Source organism: Bactrocera neohumeralis, chromosome 2 (genome assembly GCF_024586455.1).
Source record: "Bactrocera neohumeralis isolate Rockhampton chromosome 2, APGP_CSIRO_Bneo_wtdbg2-racon-allhic-juicebox.fasta_v2, whole genome shotgun sequence".
Classification (NCBI taxonomy): domain Eukaryota; kingdom Metazoa; phylum Arthropoda; class Insecta; order Diptera; family Tephritidae; genus Bactrocera; species Bactrocera neohumeralis.
The window spans coordinates 76,551,240-76,577,308 of NC_065919.1; the positions used below are offsets into that span (position 1 = coordinate 76,551,240).

General features: G+C 28.9%; 1 protein-coding gene across 17 annotated transcripts in view; it reads left to right on the forward strand.

The window, feature by feature from the left end:
• The window catches only part of LOC126755256 (heterogeneous nuclear ribonucleoprotein R), a 148,503-nt gene that overhangs the window by 108,748 nt on the left and 13,686 nt on the right, over positions 1 to 26,069 (forward strand). For 4 of the 17 annotated variants that reach the window (XM_050467714.1, XM_050467686.1, XM_050467730.1 and 1 more), the window contains exons 5-12: positions 7,867 to 8,002; positions 12,879 to 13,012; positions 13,465 to 13,593; positions 13,666 to 13,806; positions 13,883 to 13,989; positions 14,663 to 14,790; positions 17,877 to 18,118; positions 22,618 to 22,861. In XM_050467714.1, the coding sequence (XP_050323671.1) occupies positions 7,867 to 8,002; positions 12,879 to 13,012; positions 13,465 to 13,593; positions 13,666 to 13,806; positions 13,883 to 13,989; positions 14,663 to 14,790; positions 17,877 to 18,118; positions 22,618 to 22,861 (1,261 nt within the window). Of the gene's footprint in view, positions 1 to 2,814; positions 2,951 to 7,866; positions 8,003 to 12,878; positions 13,013 to 13,464; positions 13,594 to 13,665; positions 13,807 to 13,882; positions 13,990 to 14,662; positions 14,791 to 17,876; positions 18,119 to 18,607; positions 19,659 to 22,617; positions 23,299 to 26,069 lie in introns of those variants that run through there. The other 13 variants (XM_050467773.1, XM_050467797.1, XM_050467697.1 and 10 more) reach the window with 12 other exon arrangements.

A 26,069-nucleotide genomic window follows, 5' to 3' on the forward strand; every position in this document is an offset into this window, starting at 1 on the left:
AGATTATTTTGTTGGCGAACGCTTTCATAAGAGTTGTTGCGTTTACAAAAAGCTTATATATTTAGCAAGCAGTATATTTACTATTTATACATACGTACATATATACTTATTGATTTATTTATTGTATTTTATATACATATATATGTATATGAAAAACAAAACTAGAAAGAAAACGCTTTAATCGATTCAACTATAATTTCTTTTCAATAGTATAATTTTAGGCACAAAATACATTTCTTTAGACCGAGACCAAACAAAATTATGCTTCGAAATTCACGTGACAAAAAATGCGCAAACAAAATTGTCAAAAAAAAAACCAAAAACAAAAAACGAATGCAGAAAGGTACACTATGTATCTAACTTCCGGCCACACTGAATTTGAACGATTAATTATTTTTCATGCAATTGAGTCGACGCTAGCGACTCACGCTGCATTAATTATTTATACGTAAAAGTTCTATTTTTTTACTATACCGTTATATACATTATACATATATATTCTAAGCTATTTGACTCGTACTATGTAAACTTTAAGTATGTACTATTTTTGTAGCTGCTTTCGCGTTCTCTCTCTCTGTACTTTACTGTACTTTTAAGTTGTACTTTATTACTGGAATCTTTGTTCTCTCAAATCTACAATACCGAGTAGTAGTTTTTTACTTGCATTTGCATGCTGTTTCTTATTTACAAAAAAAAAAAAAAACAACAACAAAAAAGACCTGAAATCAACTGCCACGTTTCGTAAATTGATTTTGTTTTGAGAATTAAGGCGTGCAAATATTGTGAATTGGATGCAACCAAAAATTAAGTGACACACTAAAAGTCTCCTACCTAAAAAAAACCAAAAAACCGTTGAACAGCAAACAAATTTTATATTTGTAGTTTAAATATTAAAAAAAAAGTTTAGTAAACAAACTCTTTCAACTAAACCAACCCAAAAAGAGAAAACGATTTGAAAAGAAGTCTCGAATGCTGCAAACCAAAACCTTTTCGCCGCCTCCGTTTAAGTAGTTTAGTTGCCTGTTCCCTACCGAATCCACTTTTTAACCCTAATGTAGTTTTATAAATACACTTTTTTTAATTTCATAATTATAATTTTTACAATTATTTCATAAAATTTGCGTTGACTGTGATAATTATGCATATAAATAATTATGAATTAAATAGCAGTATTTTGGGGCATAACACAAGTTTCGACTGCAAACAACTGGCGAAAACAAAACACCAAAAGCGAAAGTGTAACATGCGACGAAATTCAAAATTAAAAGTGAAACAAATTCAAAATTCAAAAATACAAAAATACAAAATATACCAAAAATATACTTCGAAAATTTTGTAGTAACGATTTCTCCTCTTTGCAACAACTGCGTACCCTATCAACGTTGCTGCCTCTTGCATATCTTCCAGTTTACTTGAATATATTTCTTGAGCTTGTTCTTAAAAGTAGTTCCTTACGTACATACAAACATACATATAAACATACATACTATTAGAATAGTAATATTGCTGTGCTTAATTTACAACTTCCGCCTCTTTAAATTGCTACGAAAATGGTAATTGATTAAGACTTGAATTTAACGTAAAAATACCGTTCATTAATTAGCTAAAAAAATTGTCTGGTTTTATTTTTTTCAATTGCGAGCATGTCCTCTACTAAAGTAACAACTTATAATGAATATGTATTATTAATGTCCCTTTTGTTTATCTTATCCTCACAATTTCCCAAACTATCGCCTAATGCAAAATTATGCTCTCTTTGGAAACGAAACGAAATGTTGCCTTCCGCAAGTGTTAAAAAAGTATAATTAAACGAAAAGAGTTAAATTAAGTGATTTCGGCAAAAATATTATTAATCTACAACTTTTTTTGGCACTCTTCTCAACAACACCCTAACTTGAAAATTCTTCAGCTATACAAATCGAACAGAACTGGTAATTGTGTACGTTCAGCACTTTACAAAACACACACATACATTCTTCCCAAACATCCCGAAATTTCCGTTATGAAAAAATTATGTAGTTTATTTACGATTTTTTTTCAACCAATGTTAGAAAAGAATCACTTTATTTACTCTCGCCTTCCTTGTCTAACACTCCGACTTTTTTCCAAACAAATTGCATTTTAATTTTTATTGGCAACCCTATCCAATTAAAAAAAAATATCATTTTCATTTCTCTTGGCAACCCTATCCAATTTTTTTCAAACAAATTGCATTTTTCATGCTGATGGTAACCCTATACAACTTTGTTTTTCAAACACCTATCCAACTTTAAAAAAAAATTAATTTCTCTTGGCAATCCTAACCAACTTTTTTCAAAAAATTGCGTTTTAATTTCTCTTGGCACCCCTCTCGTTATCCGCATTTTTTCTTCACACAAATTGTATTTCCATTTTTCCGTACAAATTACTTTTCATTTCTATTCGCAACCCTATCGTTACTACCCCCACATCTAAAAAGACTTTATCTCCTTCCCTTCATGGCATTTCTTCATTCCATTTGCATTATTTGAAATTTATTATTTTTCGTTTTATTATTAGAACATTACGAATTTATTGTATTACCATTTCTGCTCAGTATTTTTGTTATCATTTTTTATTGTTTTTACCATTTTTTTAATTAAATAATTATTTATTTATTTTATCGTATCTTGTTTGTTATTATTATTGAAATCCTACCAACTACAACCGCATTACATTTACATTTACTACAACTACTACAAATTAAAAAAAAAAACTAAAAAACAACTACAATGACAACAACAAACGCTTAAAAACACACATATAAATATTTGTATACATATTCCCCATCTACAGCTCGATAATCACGAAATAAAACCTGGCAAGTGTCTAAAAATTAACATTAGCGTACCGAACCTGCGCCTATTTGTAGGCAACATACCCAAGTCGAAAGGCAAAGAGGAGATTTTAGACGAATTTGGTAAATTAACAGGTAAATTCAAAATGAAATTTTTTTCTAAAATTTAACTTGTATAAAAAACAAATTAAAAATAACGTAAGTACATATGCGTATGTGGTGGAATTTGATACAGTAATATGCAAGAAAAAGAAAGAAAAAAATATTAAGTATGGAAAAATGTGTTTCATATTTAAAAAATTTAGATTACAAAAAAATATGAAAAAAATAAAAAAAAATTATATAAAAAATTTAGGTTCAAAAAATATAAATAATCGGTTTTGAGGAGTTCTAGCTGCAACAACTAAGAAACATTAAAGCTCAAAATAAATTTAAATTTTAAATTTGAATAAACAAAATTAAATTAAAACAAAAATTAAAATTGAAGTTGAAATAAAATTAAAATTCAAATAAAAAAAATTTAAAAAAAATATTAAAAATATAAAAATAAAAAATTATCAAATATCAGTTCTGAGGGGGAAAAATAAAAGTTTAGTACAAAATTGGTATCGATTTCACATTTATTTACATTGTGAATACTCTTCTAAGTAAATTTCAATATTTTTCTTCTAATATTTTCTTAATTCTCTCCTTAATCAACCGTATATAATTTTTCAACACAAGAAGGCGCCTTCAAAGTGTTGAATCGCGAAATTCCTATGCTTTTGCGGAACTTATGAAGTTTCTGTTCAACAAAATCAATCCAATTGTGGAATTAAAAGTTCGATAAGACTACTGAAAGCACAAAAGTCATCCCTAGTAATATTTTTAATTCCAAATAGTACAGAAAATTAATAGCTAAAAGTGTAAAAGTTGAAAAAAAAAAGAAAAGTAGTTCATTGTTTGCTTGAGAAATCAATAAAAAAAAATCAATAATGTATTTCAAAAAAATTTCTTAAAAACTATGTACATAATAGATGTCGAACATTTGTAAAAAAAATTAAATAATTCAAATTAATTAATTAATTTATTTATTTAATGTAAATATTCGAAAGAACTCGAAAAGGTTTCTATATTACAGTTTGGCTCAGAATTAAATTCTAATAATCATAAACTAAGCTGTGACCTTAACAAAATTTGACTTAAAATAGAGAATAGACTAAATTAAGAGTGTACGCTCGCTTGGTTCATTGTATATATATATATGTACATGTAAACATACATATGTGTTTTGTAAAAATATTTTCAAATAAAGTAAATAACAAATAATAGTAAAATATCGATTATTATATATAGCAAAAATATTTATCTGTATATCAATAAAATATATATACATATATAAAAAATATAAAATAATTCATTTTAAATACACTTTTTTTGCATATTATACAACAAATTCCATTACAATTCGCATAAATACGCGTAGCGAGATCGCAAACGCGATCAACTTTAATTGGCTTGTAAAATACAAAAATCCAATTGGCTTTTAGATTGGCTCTCACACCCAATTGGCGAATGTGTAATCGACGTAAACGGTGTTTATAAACGAACATTAATTACATAAGAGTGTGTAGATCATGTGTCTAATGCATACATGAAACATATGCAAAAGAAGAATGGGGTTTAATTAATAAATTAAAATAATTAATAAGCAAAAAAAGATGATATGAGCATTAAAAAATAAAGTCAGTTACAATTAAGTTTTTTGTTGAAACTACAAATTTTTTTTCGATCATTTAAGTTGTTATTTATATTAGTAAGTAAAATCCCATCAAAATTATTTAACCCTCAATCCCACCACAACGCATTTAATCAATCAACACAATCATAACTAAACGTAAAAACCACTCACGAGTATCACAACTTGCGCTCATTGTCGTAAACTCAAATAACCGTTATACTTATAGTCCAATATCACCCTGTAATATAAACATTTTTTTCTAAAACCACTGAGACTCTTTTCAAATGCGTACCTAACCAAAGTCACCTTATGTGTGTAATTCACCACAAATGCTTTAAATTATTATAGAAAAAAATTAAAAAAAAAAGTACTAGAAAAAAAGCGCACTCACACATTGTAGCATGCATATGCTACGTTGCCACATGTACATACAAACACACGCAACTTGGCAATTATGCGGCGAATGCTCACAAGCCTCACTTTAGCTAAATACTCACGCACACACACTGGCTTTGTGTCGCACCACTCAAACTCCATATTGCATAACATAACACGCACACATATGCAACTTTAGCGCGTTCACTGTGTAAACGGCTAAAAAAAGCTTAAAGTTTTACATTTTTTTCTTATGAAAGCTTTGAAACTCCACGAAAAACTGCAAGAAAGCAAACGAAATTAAGCAACGACAAAGATATCTCCAGTCATTAACTCTCAAAAAATTATGAAAAATATAAATGAAATGCTCTATATATAAAAAAATATATATACAAAAAAAAAATCATTACAAAATTTTTGCATCAATTTTTCTTCCTAACTTAGTTCATATTAACTAGCATAAAACAAACATACAAGCATTATATTTATATATATATGTATACTTCATTAAGTATTCGAGTTTTCAGCAGTCGGTTAGATCTGTTTAAATGAAGATTTTAATGTACATAATCATTATATTCGTTAATTTCTAACCCATTTGAGTCATATTGGTTTTGAAGCAAATAGTTGTCTTTATAGAAAATTTAGTACCGAAAAGTAGTATGAAACTTGCAGTTGACTTGTTTAACAGAAATCTTTATATTAGTGCAAGAAAGCATTGAAATTAAATGTTGTTAGCCAATCATATAAAGCTAGGAGAAAAAATATCGATTCTTCTTAATAAAAATATCGATTACTTTTGTAATTATTAATCGATATGTTCGTTAGAAACTAAAGCAAAGCGCACACAATTTATAACATTCAGTAAATGAGGGATATTCAATGATTTTGAGCGATTTTAACAAATTTTGACAACGATCCCTCTGATTATAAAAACACGTCCTTTTAATTTCGTGAATATATTTCACATACTGACCGATATATAAGCCATAAAAAGTCACTCAATGGTGCCTAAATCATTACATCAGGTATGGAAAGCCTACCTCAAGCTCTGACTTTTTTAATCATCAAATCATTTTATGCTCAGGGGAATATTTCTACTTAATTTTATTAGAATAGCTAATATATAAATTGACAAATAAATTGTAGCGGCAATAGGAGGTTCGAAAGTCTATAAATTGAGTATATATCAGCGCGGGGAACGACCCGACCGATCTCTTTCATTTTTAGCACCAAACTATATTTTACATTCATGAGCCTATAAATTCATAAAAAAAGTATACCAAAAAGGTGGAAAGCTTATGTGTATATTCGTTATACGAGGGTAAGCGGAAGGTGGTGGACCAAATTTATATTAAATTTTAAGTAGGCAGGAGGTGTGGTTAGAATTTTTCTAATATCGAATAATGTCGGCAGGATGTTAAAACTAGCGTATATCTTATATAGTTAAGCTTAGGCTTTGAAATTTCAGCAGTTTTCTCTGTGAATGAGTCTTTTTAAAGTTCGCAAAATTTTACCAAAAAATATAAGCTGATTTATTAAAAAAAATATTGCATCGGCACTAAGACGTGTTTAAAATGGTGAACCAATTTCTCTCGTTAAAACCAGCAAATTTGTGCTTAATTGGCTTTTTCAAAAAAATTGTGACTAATGACAATGGAAATTAAAGTGAAATTATCTACTTGATTCCACTAAAAGTGTTCAATAAAACTTGACTACTGAAAACTTGCCTTACTAACTGAAAATTATGCTCACCTTCAATTCATTTTGTCTTTTCTTTTGTATAATGCATTCGTATTTATACAATACAAAATTATTTTTTAATTTTTTTTTATGAAATTATTTAAAAATTGTATTGCTAATAATTATGCATACATATATAGAATGTTTTAAGCGTAATCATTTTTATAGCGATTTTCAATAAGAAAAGTAGAAGCATTTGTATTACTTAGGTGAAGTGATGTTACTCATACGCCATGCTGATCGCCTGACGTTAGTAATTACTTTGTTACTACAAGATATTTCAGAAACTTTTTTTAAGAAAATATAATTTTATAGTTAATTTCAATGATATTGATGACATTTTTTACGAAAGAATTAGTGTAATGCCTAGAAAAGCACTTAAAAATTATTATAATTTTGTACGTAATGCAAAAAATTTTCTTATATTTCAACGAAATTTAAAAGTTTTAAAGCCGCAATGAATTTTTTTGGCAATATTTTAGTTTGAATATGCTCATTGCAGCCCTGTTGAGATTGTACTCGCCTTTGTTGGAGTATTGAAATAAATTATTAGTGAAAATACTAAAATACAATTTTCATCAATCCATTTAAAAACATTTTGAAATACTTAGAAAATTATTAGTTCTACATATGTATGTACGACAAGCAAAAAACTTTAATATTTATTATGTATGCGTTTCACAATTTATGCATAAATAGCGTGTATTTGAAAAAGTGTATTATTCGAAGTTCGTTTTTAAGTAGCGAGGAAATGTGGAAATTACTTCTAACACTTTATTTTAATTATCTAAAATTTTTTTGGTACGAAATATATGTATATCTCTGAGACTGTTTGAAATTTCTGAGTACATACATACATACAATAATCATACATTATTTATTTAATTTACTTGAAATATTATCCTTCCTTAATCACTTTGAAACACAATTAGAATTTTTCTGGAACTTTTAATTGTTTTTGTACCTTAATTAAGTTGTATTTGGCACGATTCTTCAAGAGCTAAAGCAAAATCAAATATATATTATAGAATCTCATATACGTTTACGGATCTATTTATAATTTCAAATTACAATTTGTGTTTTTTTTTAATATAATTAGAAAGATAAAAAACCGCCTATCCCAAACAACAACCACCCATAAAAAAGTTACAAAATTATTTAGTAAAAAAAAATAAAATACAATATTTTTTGTGTGAACTTTTGACAATTCCAGCTAAATGATTTTGAAATTCGGAAAGGCAAAAAGATTGGTGTTACGATATCATTTAACAATCACCGACTTTTTGTCGGCAATATTCCTAAGAATAGAGATCGTGACGAATTAATTGAGGAATTTACCAAACACGCACGTAAGTGGTACATTTCAAAATCATAACCAAAAACAAAACCAAAATAAAAAAAACAAAATCAACGCAATTGAATGCAACTCCCAATCACCCGCCACCTAATCCTACCCAAACCATTATCAATATATATACATATAATCAGGCATACATTGTACTAAAACGCTCCTTAAACCACCAAAAAAAAACTTTCCCAAACGTATGTATTACACAGCTACAAATTTATAAAATTTTTCAAAAACTATATTTTAAGATTCGAAAATGGTTAATGTGAGTTGAAAGCCCGCTATGTATACATACATACACACATTTAAACATATGCATAGCGAATAGTAATTAGTGAAGAAATTACCGTAATTTTCTACCATGCATGACTTTCTACTCTTACTTCACCTTCAATTCGCAATACACCATTTTGAAACTGTGAAAAATTGGTTAACCGTTATAATTGGCGTGTATGGAAAAATAAAACAAGCTCATTTTGTTAGCGTCAGTTGCAGAATATTCAAAGAACATATAAAAAACAAATGAAAATATACAATTGGTGTGTAAAAAAGAAGAAGAAAATCACTAAGCCTGGGTAATAAGCGCCATTGAAAGCTTTACAAAGCTCTCAGCCACAAAGCGTCGTATGGGGTTGACGTGCGCTTGGAAAACGTAGAGCTGTAAAAATTTAAACGAATTGGATTTTTGTTTTGCAATTTTCGCTAAAAATGCTGCGTTCAAACCAAATCATTATATTTAGAAAAAATCAAGCCTGAGTAAAAGCGCAAAAACAAAAAGTCTACAAAGACATCTGATTTGAACGCTACCGTTTTTGCATTTGCGCTTTTGCATTGGCACCAAATTAGCAGTGTGTGTGCTTGTAGCACTGTCCCTCCCATTTCACATGAACGAATTGAGTGCGAAATTATTAGAAAATACAACAAAAATTATATGAATATTTTCTTTTTTAATTATACAATAATAAAATTTAAAACTGTAGCTAACAATTAACATATGGAACAATCAGTGCGCTGAAAAAAAGCAAAATCTAAAATGAAAAATCTCTACAAAAATCAAAACATCGAAAAATCATTGCCAAAATTTTTGAATTTTTTTTAGATTTAAAATTGTGAAAAATTTAAAATCTAAAGTTACAAAACACTTTATCATCTGTGTTTTTTTGGTTAAGTCCCCGATTTCAAGTAGCAGACGCAGTGATGCAACGGTAACAGCTCAAATTATGCATAAAGCGAAATAATTTTTTAACTATTATGTGTATTTATATAAAATTTAAGCATTTTAGTTAGTCTAAATTGTATTCCAAATAATTCTGGAATTTTAAATTACCTAAAACTACTGACCACAGTAGAAAGTGCATTTTGAAGTATTCTTGAATAACATAAATTATGGAAAAACTTCTATACATAAAATATTTTTATTAAAAGTACACAAAAACATATTTTAGAATGTTAAAATCCACTTTTGGTTGTCGAAAATAACAGAATAGCACAAGCGCAGTATGAAATATTTGCTACAGAAACATTAACAATAACAGTTTCAGCTACCGTACAGTGACAGAATTAAAACCAGATGTACCTCGGTAGCAACAGAGATCGAACAATGCAGCCAGAGCATGTTAATAAATTATTATTTTTTTATTAAAATATATTATTATTTATTTGATAATATATTATAATATATTATCGTTTATATTTATAATAAATTATATATTTATGAGAAATTATTATTTATTTATTAACATTCTCCGGCCGTATAGTCTCTATTTCTGTTATAAATTAACAGAACAGCATGGAGTAACAGCAATGATACGCTTTCTGCTTCTGTTGCAAATTCTGTGCTATCTTCTGTTAAACAAAAGAAATATGTATCAAAAACTGTATAAGTATAAACTACGTGAAAATGAAAATTTAATATTATAAGGAAATTGATGAATTAATTTTGCTTCTAAAAATTGCTTGATCTTTATAAAAATTTGCATTTGAATTACATCACAAATTGTACTGGGCGCAATAAACAGTTCAAAACAACTGTTGAAATTTGTAAAATTTTAATAGTTTTTATAATTTTGCGCCTTAATTAAATGCAAAAAGCAATCAAAATATTGTACAGTATACTTTTGTATACTTTTATAAAAATATATACATATGCATAAAAAATGTAAAATTTCATAAAAGTTGAGCTTGCATTAGACTTTGCATCACATCTAGGATCTGCGACAAAAAAAAAATAATAACAAATGTGTCTCGATAATGCGAATGACTTTATAAAAATCTGGCTTGTACTTAACGTAAAAAAATAAATAACTTCTATATTTATTGTGTCAATGAGATAAATTCCATATATTTGAATAAAAATAATGATAAAATATTAAAAAGTATTAAAAGTATTCACACTATCGAGCAACGTTTGTTTATTATAAACACACAACACACTAGACAAATATTATTTTTTGGAAAAATGTGTTTAATTAGAAATAAATATATATTAATCAATAAAAAAAAAATTTTAATAATTGTGTAGCTACAGCTATAAAATTACCCAGCGACATATGAAACTATATTTTTGTTTCACATTTCCTACTATTTAGTTATAACTCTATCTCTCTCTCTATCTCAATACCTCTGTGTCTTTGTGTCTTTCTTCCCTACTTTAATTTTGTTATGCGTTACTTTACATCATTCGTGTATTCATGAAAAGCAGTTTAAAAAATGGAGCTCAAAAGCGTTAATGCTAATTAGTTACTTACTTAGTACATCAAGGATTGCCAGCTTCGCATTTCAATTGCCACATATTCGTAGTAAATACAACATCAACAACAATAAAAATGATAAAAAAAATAAAACTAAACATTAATTTATTGAAATAAATAATTTGTTCAAATAAAATATGAGTAAAGAGTGTCTAATATTCGGTCCATTGAGCAAATTTGTAAATTTCGAGTGAATTATGTCAAAAAACAAATGGTAATGACTGGAGAAATACTATTTAGTACTATATAAATGATAAACGATTTGTTTAACCTATAAAATCCCGAGTGAACTCCTTGTCCACAAACAACCAGACGATTAGTAGCTCTCAACAAACCTCTGTACATTATTCGTATCGAACATTTTTGATATTAAATTGTGAGACCAAAGAAAAGAAAATAATACTTAAAGTTAAAAATTAAAAGTATTTTCTGTTTTTTTAAATGTGTTGCAAATATTTCGAATAAAAATAAAATTATAGCTGCCCTTTTTGGCCATAAGTGCTATTTTTTGAAAAATAAAACGAAAAAAATTGGCAATCGAAATTCGCTTTAATGTTAAAGTGCGCATACAATTCTGAAATAAATTTTTTAGAAATTTAATTTTTAATAAAAAAAAATTAATTGGTTTTTTTATTAAAAAAAATTAATTTCAAGTAAACAGTACTTTAAATGCTAGGAATACAATTTTCGGGGGAAAAGTTTTGGTTATTTAAAATAATTTTTATTTATTTTACGCTAAATTAAAAAAAGAGGTTGAAAACCAGAAAAATTAAAAGTATAAATATTTATATTTATATTAAATTAAACTTTTAACAAAATATTTTGACATTAAATAACAATAAAACTGGAAAATTAAAAGTAAAAATATTTCTGTTTATAGTCCATTGAACTTTTAACAAAATATTTTAATATTACATCACAATAACTAAACAATAATAATAAAAAATAACAATTTACCTAAAAATAATTGAAAAATTCTGCATTTAAAGCTTATAAATACTTGAAGTTAATATACGAAAATTATAATTTTTTTTGCGTTTATGCCTCAATGTGTCTCCATTTGTATACAATATTTATATATATTATATATACTCCAACTTATTAAATGCATATGAAGCATATTCGTACTTATAAATCACATATGACTCATCTGTGTTTTATCTACTACATTAGGTACATATACATACATACATCAGTACCTACATATTTATTATACGGTATTATCAATAAATGTTTTCTTTGGATACTATGGTTTCACTTTTGGTGTCTCTAGTTTTAAACGAAAATTCAACTTGGTTATGTACACAAACACACAACTAAATAAATTTCGCTATGTATACGGTTATATTATATACAAATATTTAAGAAAGCAAAAATTAAATGTATGTAGTTATATATGTACAATTTTTTTAGGCAATAACATGCGACATTAATTTTTGATTAGATGTGCATTTGTGAAATTTGATTTATTTTGCGCTTAGGTTTTCGAACATAAAAATTACTACTCACCTGATACTGATAGAAAAATTAGGGCTTAAAAAAGATAAGCAAACAAATTTTGGCATTGGTTTTTCACACGTTAAAGAAAAAACGAATCAAATAAATAAATTAATAGCAAACGAAGGAAATTAAAAAAAAATTTATAATCGTTTATAAATAATTATTTTAAGCATTTCGCACATTCTTAAATGTATTATCTCTATATGTGCAATTTATTGATTGTTGTCTATATACATAAATTAAATCAAAATGAAATGCGTGAAAATTCACTATTTTGCATAACAACGCCCCCTCCTAATGCTTGTGATGTGAAATTTTGCAATTTTCGATGCTTCTTCCTTTTACCCCTTTGGTAAACAACTCAAGCGAAATTGAGTAGCAAAAGCAATTTGAGAGTGTGTATTAGGAGTAACATTAAGTGCTACTCCCGTTATTGCTATTATATCCGCTCCATATGTTATAATCATAATTATTTGTTGTATTTTTTAATAAATTTCCACAAATTACCTTTAAATTTTCTTGAATTTACTTAGTAATTATTACCAATTTTACTAATGAGTGCACGCATTTTTTTGTTTTTGTTCAAATGTTTATTATTGTTATGCGCACACACACGCACACATTTAGCTGGCCTTATTGAAGTGATCATCTACAGTTCACCCGATGATAAGAAGAAAAATCGCGGATTCTGCTTCCTCGAATATGAGTCACACAAAGCCGCCTCGCTGGCAAAACGAAGACTTGGCACTGGCCGAATCAAGGTAAGTAAACAATTATGATTGAAAGAAATAATTAGTGTAATTAAAAGTAATTAAAGTTATTACAAATATTTACATAACAAAGCAAAAAATTCTTAAAAAGTACAGGGTGCATCAAAAACCGATATAAGTGACTGCACCAGCAAAAAGTAAACAAAACCAACACAGGAAAAAAGTTGAAATTAAAATATAAGCTTGACACCAAACCTGCCCTTAAACACTCTTGTAATTATAAAAATTAAAAATATTTTAAAAAATTTATAAAAAACGAAACAAAATTAAAAAAATAAATATTTTTATCAATTCTGAAGAAGGGCAGTGTCAACCCTTAAACACTATTGAAATTATAAAAACAAAAAATATTTTAAAAAATTTATAAAATAAAAATTAAAATGAAAAAAATTATACAAGTTTTTATCAATAATTTAACAACACTACTAATTTTATGTACTCAGGTTTGGGGATGTGATATCATTGTCGATTGGGCTGATCCGCAGGAGGAACCAGACGAGCAAACAATGTCAAAGGTGAAGGTCTTGTACGTGAGGAATCTAACGCAAGACGTTAGCGAGGAAAAACTAAAGGTACAGTTAATATTACCGTTAACATTTTGTATAAGCAGCAACCGTTATATACCAAACTTTCGCTTATTACAGGAGCAATTTGAGCAATATGGTAAAGTTGAGCGCGTTAAGAAAATCAAAGACTACGCTTTCGTGCATTTCGAGGATCGTGATAGCGCCGTAATTGCAATGCGCGGCCTTAACGGCAAAGAGATTGGCTCTTCTAATATTGAGGTACACCTAAACACACAACGCTTCAAACTTTTGTTTTAAACAAATTATTAAATGTTCAAATTTTGAAAATTTACAGGTCTCACTTGCCAAACCACCATCGGACAAGAAGAAGAAGGAGGAAATCCTACGTGCACGCGAACGTCGCATGATGCAAATGATGCAAGGACGTCCCGGTCTCGTTGGGTAAGTGCTGTCGAGACAATAAGTTAACATAAAAACAAATTTAAAAATAAATAAGAAAAATAATAATTTAAAAATACACTAATACCACCCCGCTATTGGCGTGTCAAAATTCAAAAATACTACTAACCGACTTATTGTGAATACTTACAATAACAAAGTTCCCCATGTGCATCGGCTTTTGTGCTGCGCATCGCAACGCAGCAATTTCGGATTACAAAAAACGAAGTTCACCACCACCGCTTCGTGTGTGTGTGTGTGTTTGTGAACTGTCCCCAATCGTTTGAGCTCGTAATTCCTTTTAAATGTAATTTACAATTTTTTAATTAATTTTATATTCTCTCTCTTTCTCTCTCTCCCCCTCTCTCTCTCTGCACGCACTCAATTAATCATTCAATCAAACGCTCAATTTGTGTACTTATTCACAACAAACATGTGACAAACAACAAAAAAACACATAAAAACATAAATTAAAAATACAACAACAATGCAAATGAAACAAAAATCGCTAATAACAAACATAATAAATATGAAAAATATAAAAAAATAAAAAAAACATAAACGCATTTAATGCAAATCACCACTGTTACATTGGCAACCGTCGCCCGTTGTTGCCCCCTGTGTTTGTGTCTGTGTGTGTGTCTCTGTGCCCATGTCAATTTGTAACTCATACTAGCTATGAACAATTATCTCCATACAGAAACCTATCGCCCACACATCCCAATATGATGTCCTTAGCAGCGCCAATGCGCTTGCCCGGTGGCCCACGAATACCGCTGCGCGCACCAATACCACGTGATTACGGTAAGTCATATAGCGTTTTTTACAAATAATAACACTCACTTAAATTAGCTTTAATACGTATCTACTAAATACATACATACATATATTTACACATATATATATAACTACGTATGTACTTTTTTGGATGGTTTATATTACATATACAAATACAATGTATTTTAACTACTTGAATTACAACTTAAAAATCTAAAATTAAATTACAAACCAAATTTAAAGAGAAAAAATGTCAAAAGACACTTGGCATAAAAGCATTTAAGAGCACGCTAAGCGGCGTCAAGTTAGTTTTGCAGTTGACATGCGCAATATTGTATTGTATATACTACATAACTACCCATTTAAATATTGGAAAACGATTTTTTTTTAACTAAATAAAACAAGCGTAAAAAGCAGTTGTAAATTTTTTGGTAAAAAACGTAGTAATCAGTCTTAATATAATAAAGTACCGTATTATGCTAGGCAAATTAGTTACTTATAAACCGTATGAAGTATCATATCACTATTATTGTGACTGTAACTGCATACCCCTTGAAGCAATGGGCGTAAAGCAAAACTAAATTCTACATTGAGAATTAGTCTAAACTAATTTACAACTAATAGTTTTTAAATACAGTTTTCAAAGTTTTTTCTATCTTATACTTTAGTTGACTCCAAAAACAAAAAAAAAAATCTGTTTAAGTTACTACTAACAATGAAATATCCCTCCCATTATCCTTTTTGCGTAGTTTGTTTTGTTTGTCTAATCCCCAACCATTTCTCACTCACCGTTATTTTTATAACCAGCTTTTGCAAATAGCTTTTAACCCATAAAAATCAAGCATTTACTCATTATTTTCATTTTAAATTTTCATTAAATAATTATTTTAATTACATTTAAAAAAATTATAAGCAATTGAGATGTTTTTGTAATCGGTGTGTGTTAATGCGTGTCCAAGAAATCATTAGTACTACTGCATAATTTGTATTATCAAAATTAATGTTGCACTTTTTCCATTACATTTCCATAGTCTTTCAGAAATTTTCTAAATTAATCAGCAATTATATAATAAATGTTGGTTTATTGTTGTTTTTTCTCATCTTCTATGTGTGTACTACTTTGTGTTCCGTTAAAGAAACTGCATGTTTTTGTTGTTATTTACTATAACTACTACTGTTTGTTGTAACCTTTTGCATAAATTTGTTTTTATTCCATTTTTTTTATAAAACAATATACTAAAAAATTTATAACCAGTTTTTTGTAAATGTTTTATGCAATTAAAATTCAAATTTAAAAACTAAAAATAATAGCAAACTAAATATTTTGACTTCAATGTTTAGTAATTTTAGTGATACATTTCTTTTCTACTATCTTAAATGTTGCAAATGCCACAACGTTTACCGACTCTTAAGCACCCTGTATAGTATATGACGTTATAACAGCGGTAAGTAATAGCACTGGCAGTACGATATACTAGCACTAGCGTACGCTTATTCAAGCAAGCCGAAACGATTCACAAGAAACGAAAACCTTATTTCAAAAAAATCAAAAAAAAAAATTTTTTAATTTAAAAAAAATTTAAAAAAATTAAAGAAAAAATTTAAAAAAAAATCGGCATCTAACCAAATGCGAAGAAATTTCTCAAAAAAATGGAATAAAAACAAAAAAAACCTACAACAATATTATCATATGTTATAACTAAATTATCAAAAGTTAGCAAAAATTGCAGCAATTAATAAATCCCTAACACGCAAATTTAATATGACCCCCATTTGTACCCTTTGCGCCCCACAACCCCAAAAAGACTTTGCTTCCAAATAAAAATTTTGTATGCGAAAAGCGTTCCTGAGCAAACACAGCGAGGTCTGTCTGCAATCGGTTGTAAACGTCTTGACCAACACCCTGTATCCCATGCATAACATACCGTAAGCTATGCTCGGCCATAAAATATGAAGGCTACTCTCTCACACCGCTCAGTACACACACTTATTTTTTGTAGCTATAGCGAACTATAGCTTTTATGAAATTTTTTTTTTAGTTTGGAGTAATTATATTTTTATATATTTTTCCTTAAAATTCTTAGTAGTTAGTTTTACATTTTAATTTCTAAATAAAAATTTACGTTTTCGTTAAAGTGGTAATAAAGCAAAATTTTATAGCGTGGCCTCTCTCTCTGCCATATGTTGTATTAGGTTTCATAACATATTTGAGGTTATGAAGACATTTTTTTGTTTAACGAAATTTTAGTTGGTACTCACTACCAGAGTTAGCTCTACTTTACTCTACTTAAGATTTTTGACTACAAATATTTCGAAGTTATGAGTTCTAGGTGAAAAATGCGTTTAAGTTATTTGAAAAAAAATCGTGGATTGCTGCTATACTAGTTAAAGACTTTTAGGTATAATAATAAATTTTACTTTCTGCCAAATTGAAAAATCCGCCAATTCCACGATTTTACCAGATCGTATGAAAGGAATAGGCAGAAATATTTTTGGAATAAAATTTTCGAAACTAAAATAAATGATGTTCCTGCGAAGGGTTGCAAATTTATTTTGGGAAAAGAACCTTAGCACAGAATGTAGTACGAGTTTTTCCCTATCAAGTAATACAAAATTTAACGGAGTGATCCAAATACAACTAATTTTTTTTGTACACGGTAGATTGGTTTAAGAAAAAAAAACGGTGTTAAAAATAACATTCTTACAAATTTCTGGTATTTACAAATTGCTCTGACCGGTAAACTTGCTTATATCCCAAAAAAAGAAAATACCTACAAATTTTTGATTAAAAAAAAATACATCCAACAATTAAAATTTAAGCCCAAAAAAAAATTTTAATGAAATAAAATTCTAAAAAAAATTAATTTTATTATTAACTTGTTGTTGCATATAAAGAGGCTAACGCTATAGAATTAAGCTGCATTACCCAGAATATATACATATACATATGTACATACATGCAAATGTACATATGGTAAGCAAATTTATTACCAAAAATTTACATCTTCTAAATTGTTGAAAATTTAATTTAAAAGAATTAATATTTTTGTTTAATCTAATTTGTTGTTTTGTAATTTTCGAACATTTGGTCAACATTTCTTAATAATTTTTAGAAGAAAAAGTTGAAAGAAGCACGAAAAGAATACCACAGCAAAATTTTTCCCAATTTATAGATTATGATTACGACTTTTATGGTTATTCGGATTATCGTGGCGGCTACAATGAATCCTATTATGACGATTTTTATCGCACCTATGATGGAGAGTACTTCTTTGATTATCCACCGAGCGGTGTGACACCATTGCCAACTGGTGGACCCGCTGGTGGACTGCAGAGAACGGCCAGAAATAATGTGGTGGGTCTTACATTCTTCTACTACTACTACTTACTACTACTACTACTACTTACTACTATTAATACATACTGTTCCCACTACTATCATACAACACCACCCCCCTACACTATAAAATTCCCGCAGCTCCAAAACCTGCCATCAACGCAGATTGGCTTACACTTTGAAAAATATGTTTTTGGAAACATTTGACTTTTCGAAATTTACATTTTGTGCCTACATTTTCAAGTGTGTGTTGCAGCTCAAAACAAAATTGAAATATCTTAACTTTCATATCTAAAATTAGTGGTGAACAATTTATTTATCTTTCTTTTCGAAATTGTTGTAGATGCGCTCGTAGTATTTTGAAATTTAAATAACTTTTGCTTTTATTTGAACAAAATTTAATATTTTTTGATTTTTTCTTTTCATGCTTTTTATTTATTTATATATGCTTTGTTGATTTTTGGAATATACAAAATTTTACTTTTGGACAAAATTTAAAACTAAAAGTCAAAGTACACACAAAAGGATAGAAATAAATACATTATCTTACACGTACACATGCTTACCATAATCAACACTGTGTACAACAACTGCAACGACAATGCGAAGACAACATCACAAATTTCAAAATCGCCGCTACCAGACATCAAAATTTTGGCCTCACTCATGCTTTCAGGAATACTTTTTCTCTAAACCCTAACTCTAGTATTAGTTCTTATCTAAATCCTTATAATAGCTACATAAGTACAAAAACATTTGCCGTAACCGTCCTGTGAGTGTTAACCGTTATGTACACCCACCCGCATTTAGCAAAGTAAGAAACGTAAAGAAACCACCATACCTAGATACAAATTCATCCGATACTAGCAAAAACTAAAATATACCGTTTTTTACATTTTTCGTTCAAAACCTCACTGCATTTTCTTAACAACAACAAACCAATTCAACACTTTTCATTTGCACATGCTTTTACTAAATATTTCGTTTTGATTTTTTTTTTTAATTTTTACTTAAATCGCTTATTGTGTTCATTAATTTAGAATTATTTTTATTTTTAATGCTGATTTGCTTCATTAATTTACTCGCGTGACATTTCTATGCTTAGTTGTGGAGCTGTTGGCTTTGGTACAAATAGCAACAAAATTATATATGTACATATGTACATATATATAATATATGGAAACTCATATTAAATATTAGACTTTTTTTGCCAACAATTATAGCACAATTAAGCATAGTAAATTCAATTTGTTTTAAGTTTCTTAAGCTTTATTTAAAATAATTGAGCTGAATGAAGTGTGCTATTAAAAATTTGTACTTGCAAAATTTGAATATTGGGTTGAAAACCTTAGGTCGACCTAAGATACCAATTTAAACGGTGGAAAGCGCTTAGTTTCAAGTTATTTATAAAAAAACATAACTTATTGCTTAGGCGACTTAATTAAGTCTTTAACGATTTTTTTCCTGAGATCGTAAGCCTAAAGTCAGCGTAGGTCTCCGGGGTCGGTAAATATATTTCTCTCATTTTGACTCGAATGCAAACCCCCATGATTTTTAAGATATCAATTGATTAAATATTTACGGAATACTAAAGTGTCACTTTTTGTTAAAATTATGAATATTTTGAGAATTTTTCTTTAATTCACTATATATTCACAAAGCATATTTTTATCCAATGAATATGGAATTTAAAATCCCCACATTTGCGATTATCCAATTCTCTGGTCAATCAGTAAAGAATTGAACCACATCTATTTCCAATTTATAGATAACGTTATAGCTCATTTCTAAGACCAAACTTAAACTGAGTAACTTTCAAAGCGTATTTTTCGAAAATGCAAAGATAACACCTAATTCCTTTAGTATCAAAATAACTTAAGTCGAATTTCCTAATTTAGTGAACTGGTATAGACTTGGCTTTAGAATTTTCAATTAATGAGTTTATAAATTAAACTATTTCACAAAAAAAAAGATTTTTTAGACAAATTTGGTTTTTTGAAAACTAGTTTATATAAAAAAAAATTGGTTTGTAAATTAAATTTTCAGCACAAAAAATATTTATTACACAATTTTTTTTTTTTTAATTTGTGAAAAAACAATTCATACTAAATCCAAATCCAGATTCTAAATTTTTACTTAACTCACTATAAAGCATTATATAGCTTTCTCTACATTTGACACATGTAGTTACGATTTTTTCAACTTTTACTTATGCTACTTTGGTGCTTGTCAAACTCATAAACCCATACCTCATCGGCAGTTATAATGCACTACATGAATGTGGGATCGAAATTCACACGATCAAGCATGTCCAAAGAGACCCGTCAAGCAAGTATGCGTTTCATACCCAAAATATCCACCAAAATCATACGAACGGACTCGCGAGAGAGCTCTCTTGCCAACTCTCTAACACTTGCCTGATTTTCAAGCATCATATCCGTTACTTTTTCTTTGTTTTTTGTTTCTTTCGGTTGATCTGTTTATCAGGTTGTCCAGAACGAGGCATATCTTTAACGATCTCTCAACCGTTTTTTTTTGTCACAGTGTCACGTTCTCCACTCAACATTCAAGTTTTGCAAACAAATATGTTTTAAATTTGCTTTATATGCTTTTTGTTAATTAATTTCATTATTTATTATATTAGATAAGTGCTCACTGCCGCCTACTAACCTAAGCAAACTAACCATAAGCTTATTTATTTCATTTAAAAATCGACAATAATATTGGTATAAGTTAAAAAACCAACAAATTTTGTATGTAATATGGCCTCGTAAATCGCTTAAATATTTTATACCAAAATAATTTCTTACTTCGAATTTTACAATTCAGCATTTTTATAAAATTTGATTTCAAATTTAGATTTCCAAAACCAAATGTGTCAATCGCAAACTCGAAAAAATTTGTTTTGATCAAAAATTAAAAAAAATCATACATATTTAAATTAAAGCAAAGAATTATTAATTTTTATAAAGCCTGCATTTAACCGTGCACCTTATCAAGTTAAATGTCTTAAAAGTTAAATGCAGGCGTGCAAAAAGTGCAAAAAATGGGGAAATTATGTTTTACGTAAGTTCTATTCATGCATATACTACATACATACAGACATTTATTTCAAATATATGTTATATATTTTTATGCCTATGTATATATATACTTAAGTATTTCATATTTTGTTAGTGTTTTAGTGACTTAAACGTCGCTAGTCCAAAAAGTCTACGAAATTTAAGTGAATTATACAGTTATATAGTGTGCAAAAAGAAACAAAAATTTAAAATTTATATAAATATCTGGCAATACTACATTTAGAGACTTTTGACATTACATATAACAATTTTTTCCAAGTACAAATTGTGTCGCTTTGAATTTGGAATTATTAAGTTTAAGCTTTTATACTTTTCACAAGTTTTTTATGAAGACATTAATTTTTATTATAATTATTCATATTAATTGATTTTTATACATGAAAATCTAACGCGTTAATTTCGATTTTTTCTTTTCTTTCTTTTTCTTTTTTATGTTTCGGTAAATACCAAATATATCATCTTAAAAAAATTATATATATATGTTCGTCAAATCACAAATACCAAATACAAAACAAAACTTACCAATTCACAACAACAAATCTGAATGAAAAAAATTTGCAAAAATGCTCTCACAACAAATGCGAAATTTCAAAACTGCAACCACAACCATTTGTTCTAAAATGAAACCATTTCGAAATCACCTGTTATCTTTCGCAAACAAAAACCAAACAAAAAAACAAAAAACCTCTTTTATACTATCTTTTTCCAAACTTACTAAATGAATGAATATTCTACTTTTTTTAACATTGAACCGAATTCAAATATGTGCCGGAAAAAATTATGAAAACCCCTCCAAAAAAAATGAAAAATGAAAATTTGAACCATACACCGGAAATCAAAAATCGTATGTTTATCGAAAACCTATTTTACTAAAATCGTATACCGTTACTATACTACCATTGCATTATTGTCTAAAACAAAAACCATTAATTGTATTGTTAAATTTGGCTACCACCTTTGGCGATTCATGTATATGAATTTATATATAAACAACACGTACATATATATTGTGTACATAATGTATTATACATTTATACATAATGTTTGTGCGAACGAATTGACAACGGCGCTCTGCACTTGCCGAAAACAATGCGGACAAAACGCAAACTAATCTCGTCCAAAAACCAACCAACCAACTGAACTACCAACCAACCGACCAATCAACCAACGAATTCGATATAACTCTATTGAAACATACGAAATTTGTGCAAATCCGAATACCAAATAACCAACTTTTACACATACACACACACACATACATATACATATGAACACACAATCATACGCTACTCACACACATACAATTTATATATATATACACACATAACTGAAACAATTGAAAACCACCACAACAACAACAACGACAACTACAACACCACCAACAACCACAACAACTACAACAAAAAATCACAACTATAACAACAACAACAACAGGGGGTTGGTCGTGGACGTGGAATCACGGCCACGCGTGGCCGAGCCGTTGGGCTCCGTGGCAACATCAGCCGTCAGGGGGCCCCTCAAGCGGCGGCGGCGGTGGTGGCGGCGGCGGCGGTGGCAGTTCAGCGGGGGGCCACCGCTCAGGGGGCTCAGGCAGCAACCGGGGGGGTCCGTGGGGTGGGACAAATGCGTCCCAACGCTCGTGGCACCCAGCACGCCAAGCCGCTACAAAATTTACCAGGTGAGAAATTCATTTCAACCAAATTTATTACAAGAAAAAAGTAAAAAAAAATACCACAACAACAAGAACAACAAATAACAGTGCATCAAAACAACATTGAAAATACCATAAAGAGTATAAATAATAAAAAAAATAAATAAATTTAAAAAAATACAAAAACAAATCCATAATAATTATTATTGTAAAGCAACAATTAAAACAAAACAACAACAACAAGTACAGCAGCAACAATCACAGCAGAGTCAGTGTGTGTGTGTAAGCTTAATTTACAACATAACAGTATCAGTAATGGCGCAAAAACAAAAACTAAAGCAAAAACAATATGAATTAATCAAAGGAACAGCATTTGTTTAAAGTGGCTAATACACACCTACAACATATAATTAGCATTAGTAATTACAACACATTTTTATATTACCAACACACACACATACACATACTTATATACTCGTACATACACACATGCTTACACACTTGCAAGCAAAAAGTCACAGAGTTGTATTTTGTAAGAGATTTCAATAAAATTGCATATGTGTGCGTCAACGAATTGCCTACACAGCCTACGCACACATACACACATATACTATATACACGCATACATCGATGTATTTGATGCCAGAACAATGTAGGAAGAAAGAAGTCAAGTTGGTTGTATTGCATACAGCTGAACTGTGTACTGTTATTTACTGTGTTAGCGAAAGTTCCCTTAGAAGTGTGCTACGATTACTACTTTTAAGTACTTTTTATTATACGAGTAATCATACAGATGTAATGTTGTTATTGTGCTAGCGGAATATATACTTTTCTACGATTTTTTTACTGCATACATGCATACGTACTAGTAACACTTACTCTATTGTTAATTAATTAGTTTAAACAAAAAAACAAAAACAAAACCAAGTTTACTGTTATCATAATTATTGCTAAACATATATATACATACATATATTGTAACTGTTTCTTGTAATTAAGTTAAACAATAGTTGCTAAATACAAGTTTGATATCATTTTCTTCTTTCTTGAATATTTTCACACAAATACGTTTTACAATTTCGCTACCAATAGTTTTTGAAATTCGTACCCTTTAACTTAAATTTTACATATTTTTTATATTTTAAATTAAATAATTAGTTTTCCTCGTGTGCACACGCACCGACACACAACCCCCTTGCTCTTTGATATGACTCGCTCTTAAGTTTCAATACTTCAAAAATACCCACATACATATGTATGCTGTATGATTTGTGTCAATCTATATATTTTCTCTCTCTTCTCACTCTCTGTCTATCTCTCTCTTGTTGTCAAAGTAATTTTTAGTAATGTGAATTATTATATTAATATAGTTGAAATTTTATTCATTATATAATCTGCAAATTGTAATTATTTTATGCATAATTTTAGTACTTTACATTAAATAATTAATTAATTTCTTGATAGTCGTTAACTGATATATGAATAATTTGTTGTTCTAATAATAACACACAATTAATTTTTAAATAAGTAAATAAAATATTGTATTTTGTTCGCATTTTGTAAGAAAGAAAAAAACATTTAAATAAATATGAGACTTGCGCTCTCGCACTCAAACTACTACTTGTGTGCTCTCTTTCTCGTAGTCCTACTATGAAATATCTACTTTGCTTGTTTTTTTTGTAATTTTTTTTTTGTGGTATGTCAGAAATGGTTTGTAGAAAATTGCGCCATTTTTCTTTTGTTGTTTGTTTCTCTATTTCACTTTCTCTTAGTTTAAAAAGCGCGTTTTTTTACTACGACAGACGATTTCATTAGATTGCCGGTTGGGTTCGGCGCAAAATTTGTGCGTTCTTTTGCACTTTTGTGTGCATGATGCGACCGTTTCTGCACGTCATTACACTGCATTCGAAAAGTACAGCTACACGAGCGTAGTTTTCTTCGCAAAATTGCATATGTTTGTGTGTGCCGCTTGAGCTGCGATTAAGCTTTTTGTATCTACTACTTTTTTAGCGTACTCCATACCTCTCTTTCTCTATCTCTCTCTCTATGTCATATAAATATTTCATATATTTTTATGCCCTGCATGCAGTTTGCGACTTTAGACATGTATGTATGTACAAAAATGTATTCGACACATTCGTATTGCTCGCTGTTAGTATGAAAAAAAAATTGAAAGCAATTGTCAAATAATATAATTAAATATTTTCGCCACTTTCGTAATGCTCGTTGTCAGTGTGAAAAAAAATCCCATACATATAGTACATATGTATGTACGTAGCTTGGCTGTTGTTTGTATGTAAATGCATTTTTGTGCGTCTGCATTTTTGGCAGCTTTGCAAGGAAGGCGCATAAGCAAAAACTACAATTACTCAGCGACCCAACCACGGCACATTCATTTCTAAAAACAACATACACACCCTGTATGTTCCTAATTTACTTATACTTGTTGTTTTTTTGTTTCTCTTCATACACTCTTCATTTTTTATTTGGTGAAAAAGGCAGTAATGAATCGATTAGTATTTAATAATCAGAAATAAAGCTATATAGCTAAAAAATATGCCACACACACACATACTTTTGGATGTATGTGTAATGTTATCCATGTTTTCTAATCTGTAGCGCTGAGCACATTTTCTTTTGGCCGGCGTTCTTAACGGTTATTTAATTTAAATTACTTAAAATGTACTCGCATATGTTATGTGTACATATTTTTTAGTTATATAGTCTTCTTATGCATATAAGTTCAAAATTCAATATTATATATAACAAATCGTCAGCTAAAATGCAAAACAACGTATCATCAAGAAAATCGCAATTGAGTTTTTTATTGCTTACGATTCACTACACCATATTACATAGGTGTAGCAATAAATTTTCAGCTTCCGCTGTCAGACATAACCAATATATATCCAATATATAACCATTTTATAATCAAAACTCAATTTTTGTTTCATGTGAGTGGTTTCTATTATATCATTTTTCCTTCGCCTGTCAACTTATGAAAAGTGATGCTACGTTGTTTTACATTTTATGTGACGATATATGTATGTATATTATTTCCATGCACGGTTACATGCGAAAATGAAATCGGTTTTCAAAAGTATGAACAAAAAATAAATATATAAATTAAAACTCATTCGAAACAATCAAAAGAACGAACATCAATCAAGCAAAAACACAGCCACCCGGCATACAGTTATAACGGTTATTTGTTATCAAAAAAAATCCTAAGACA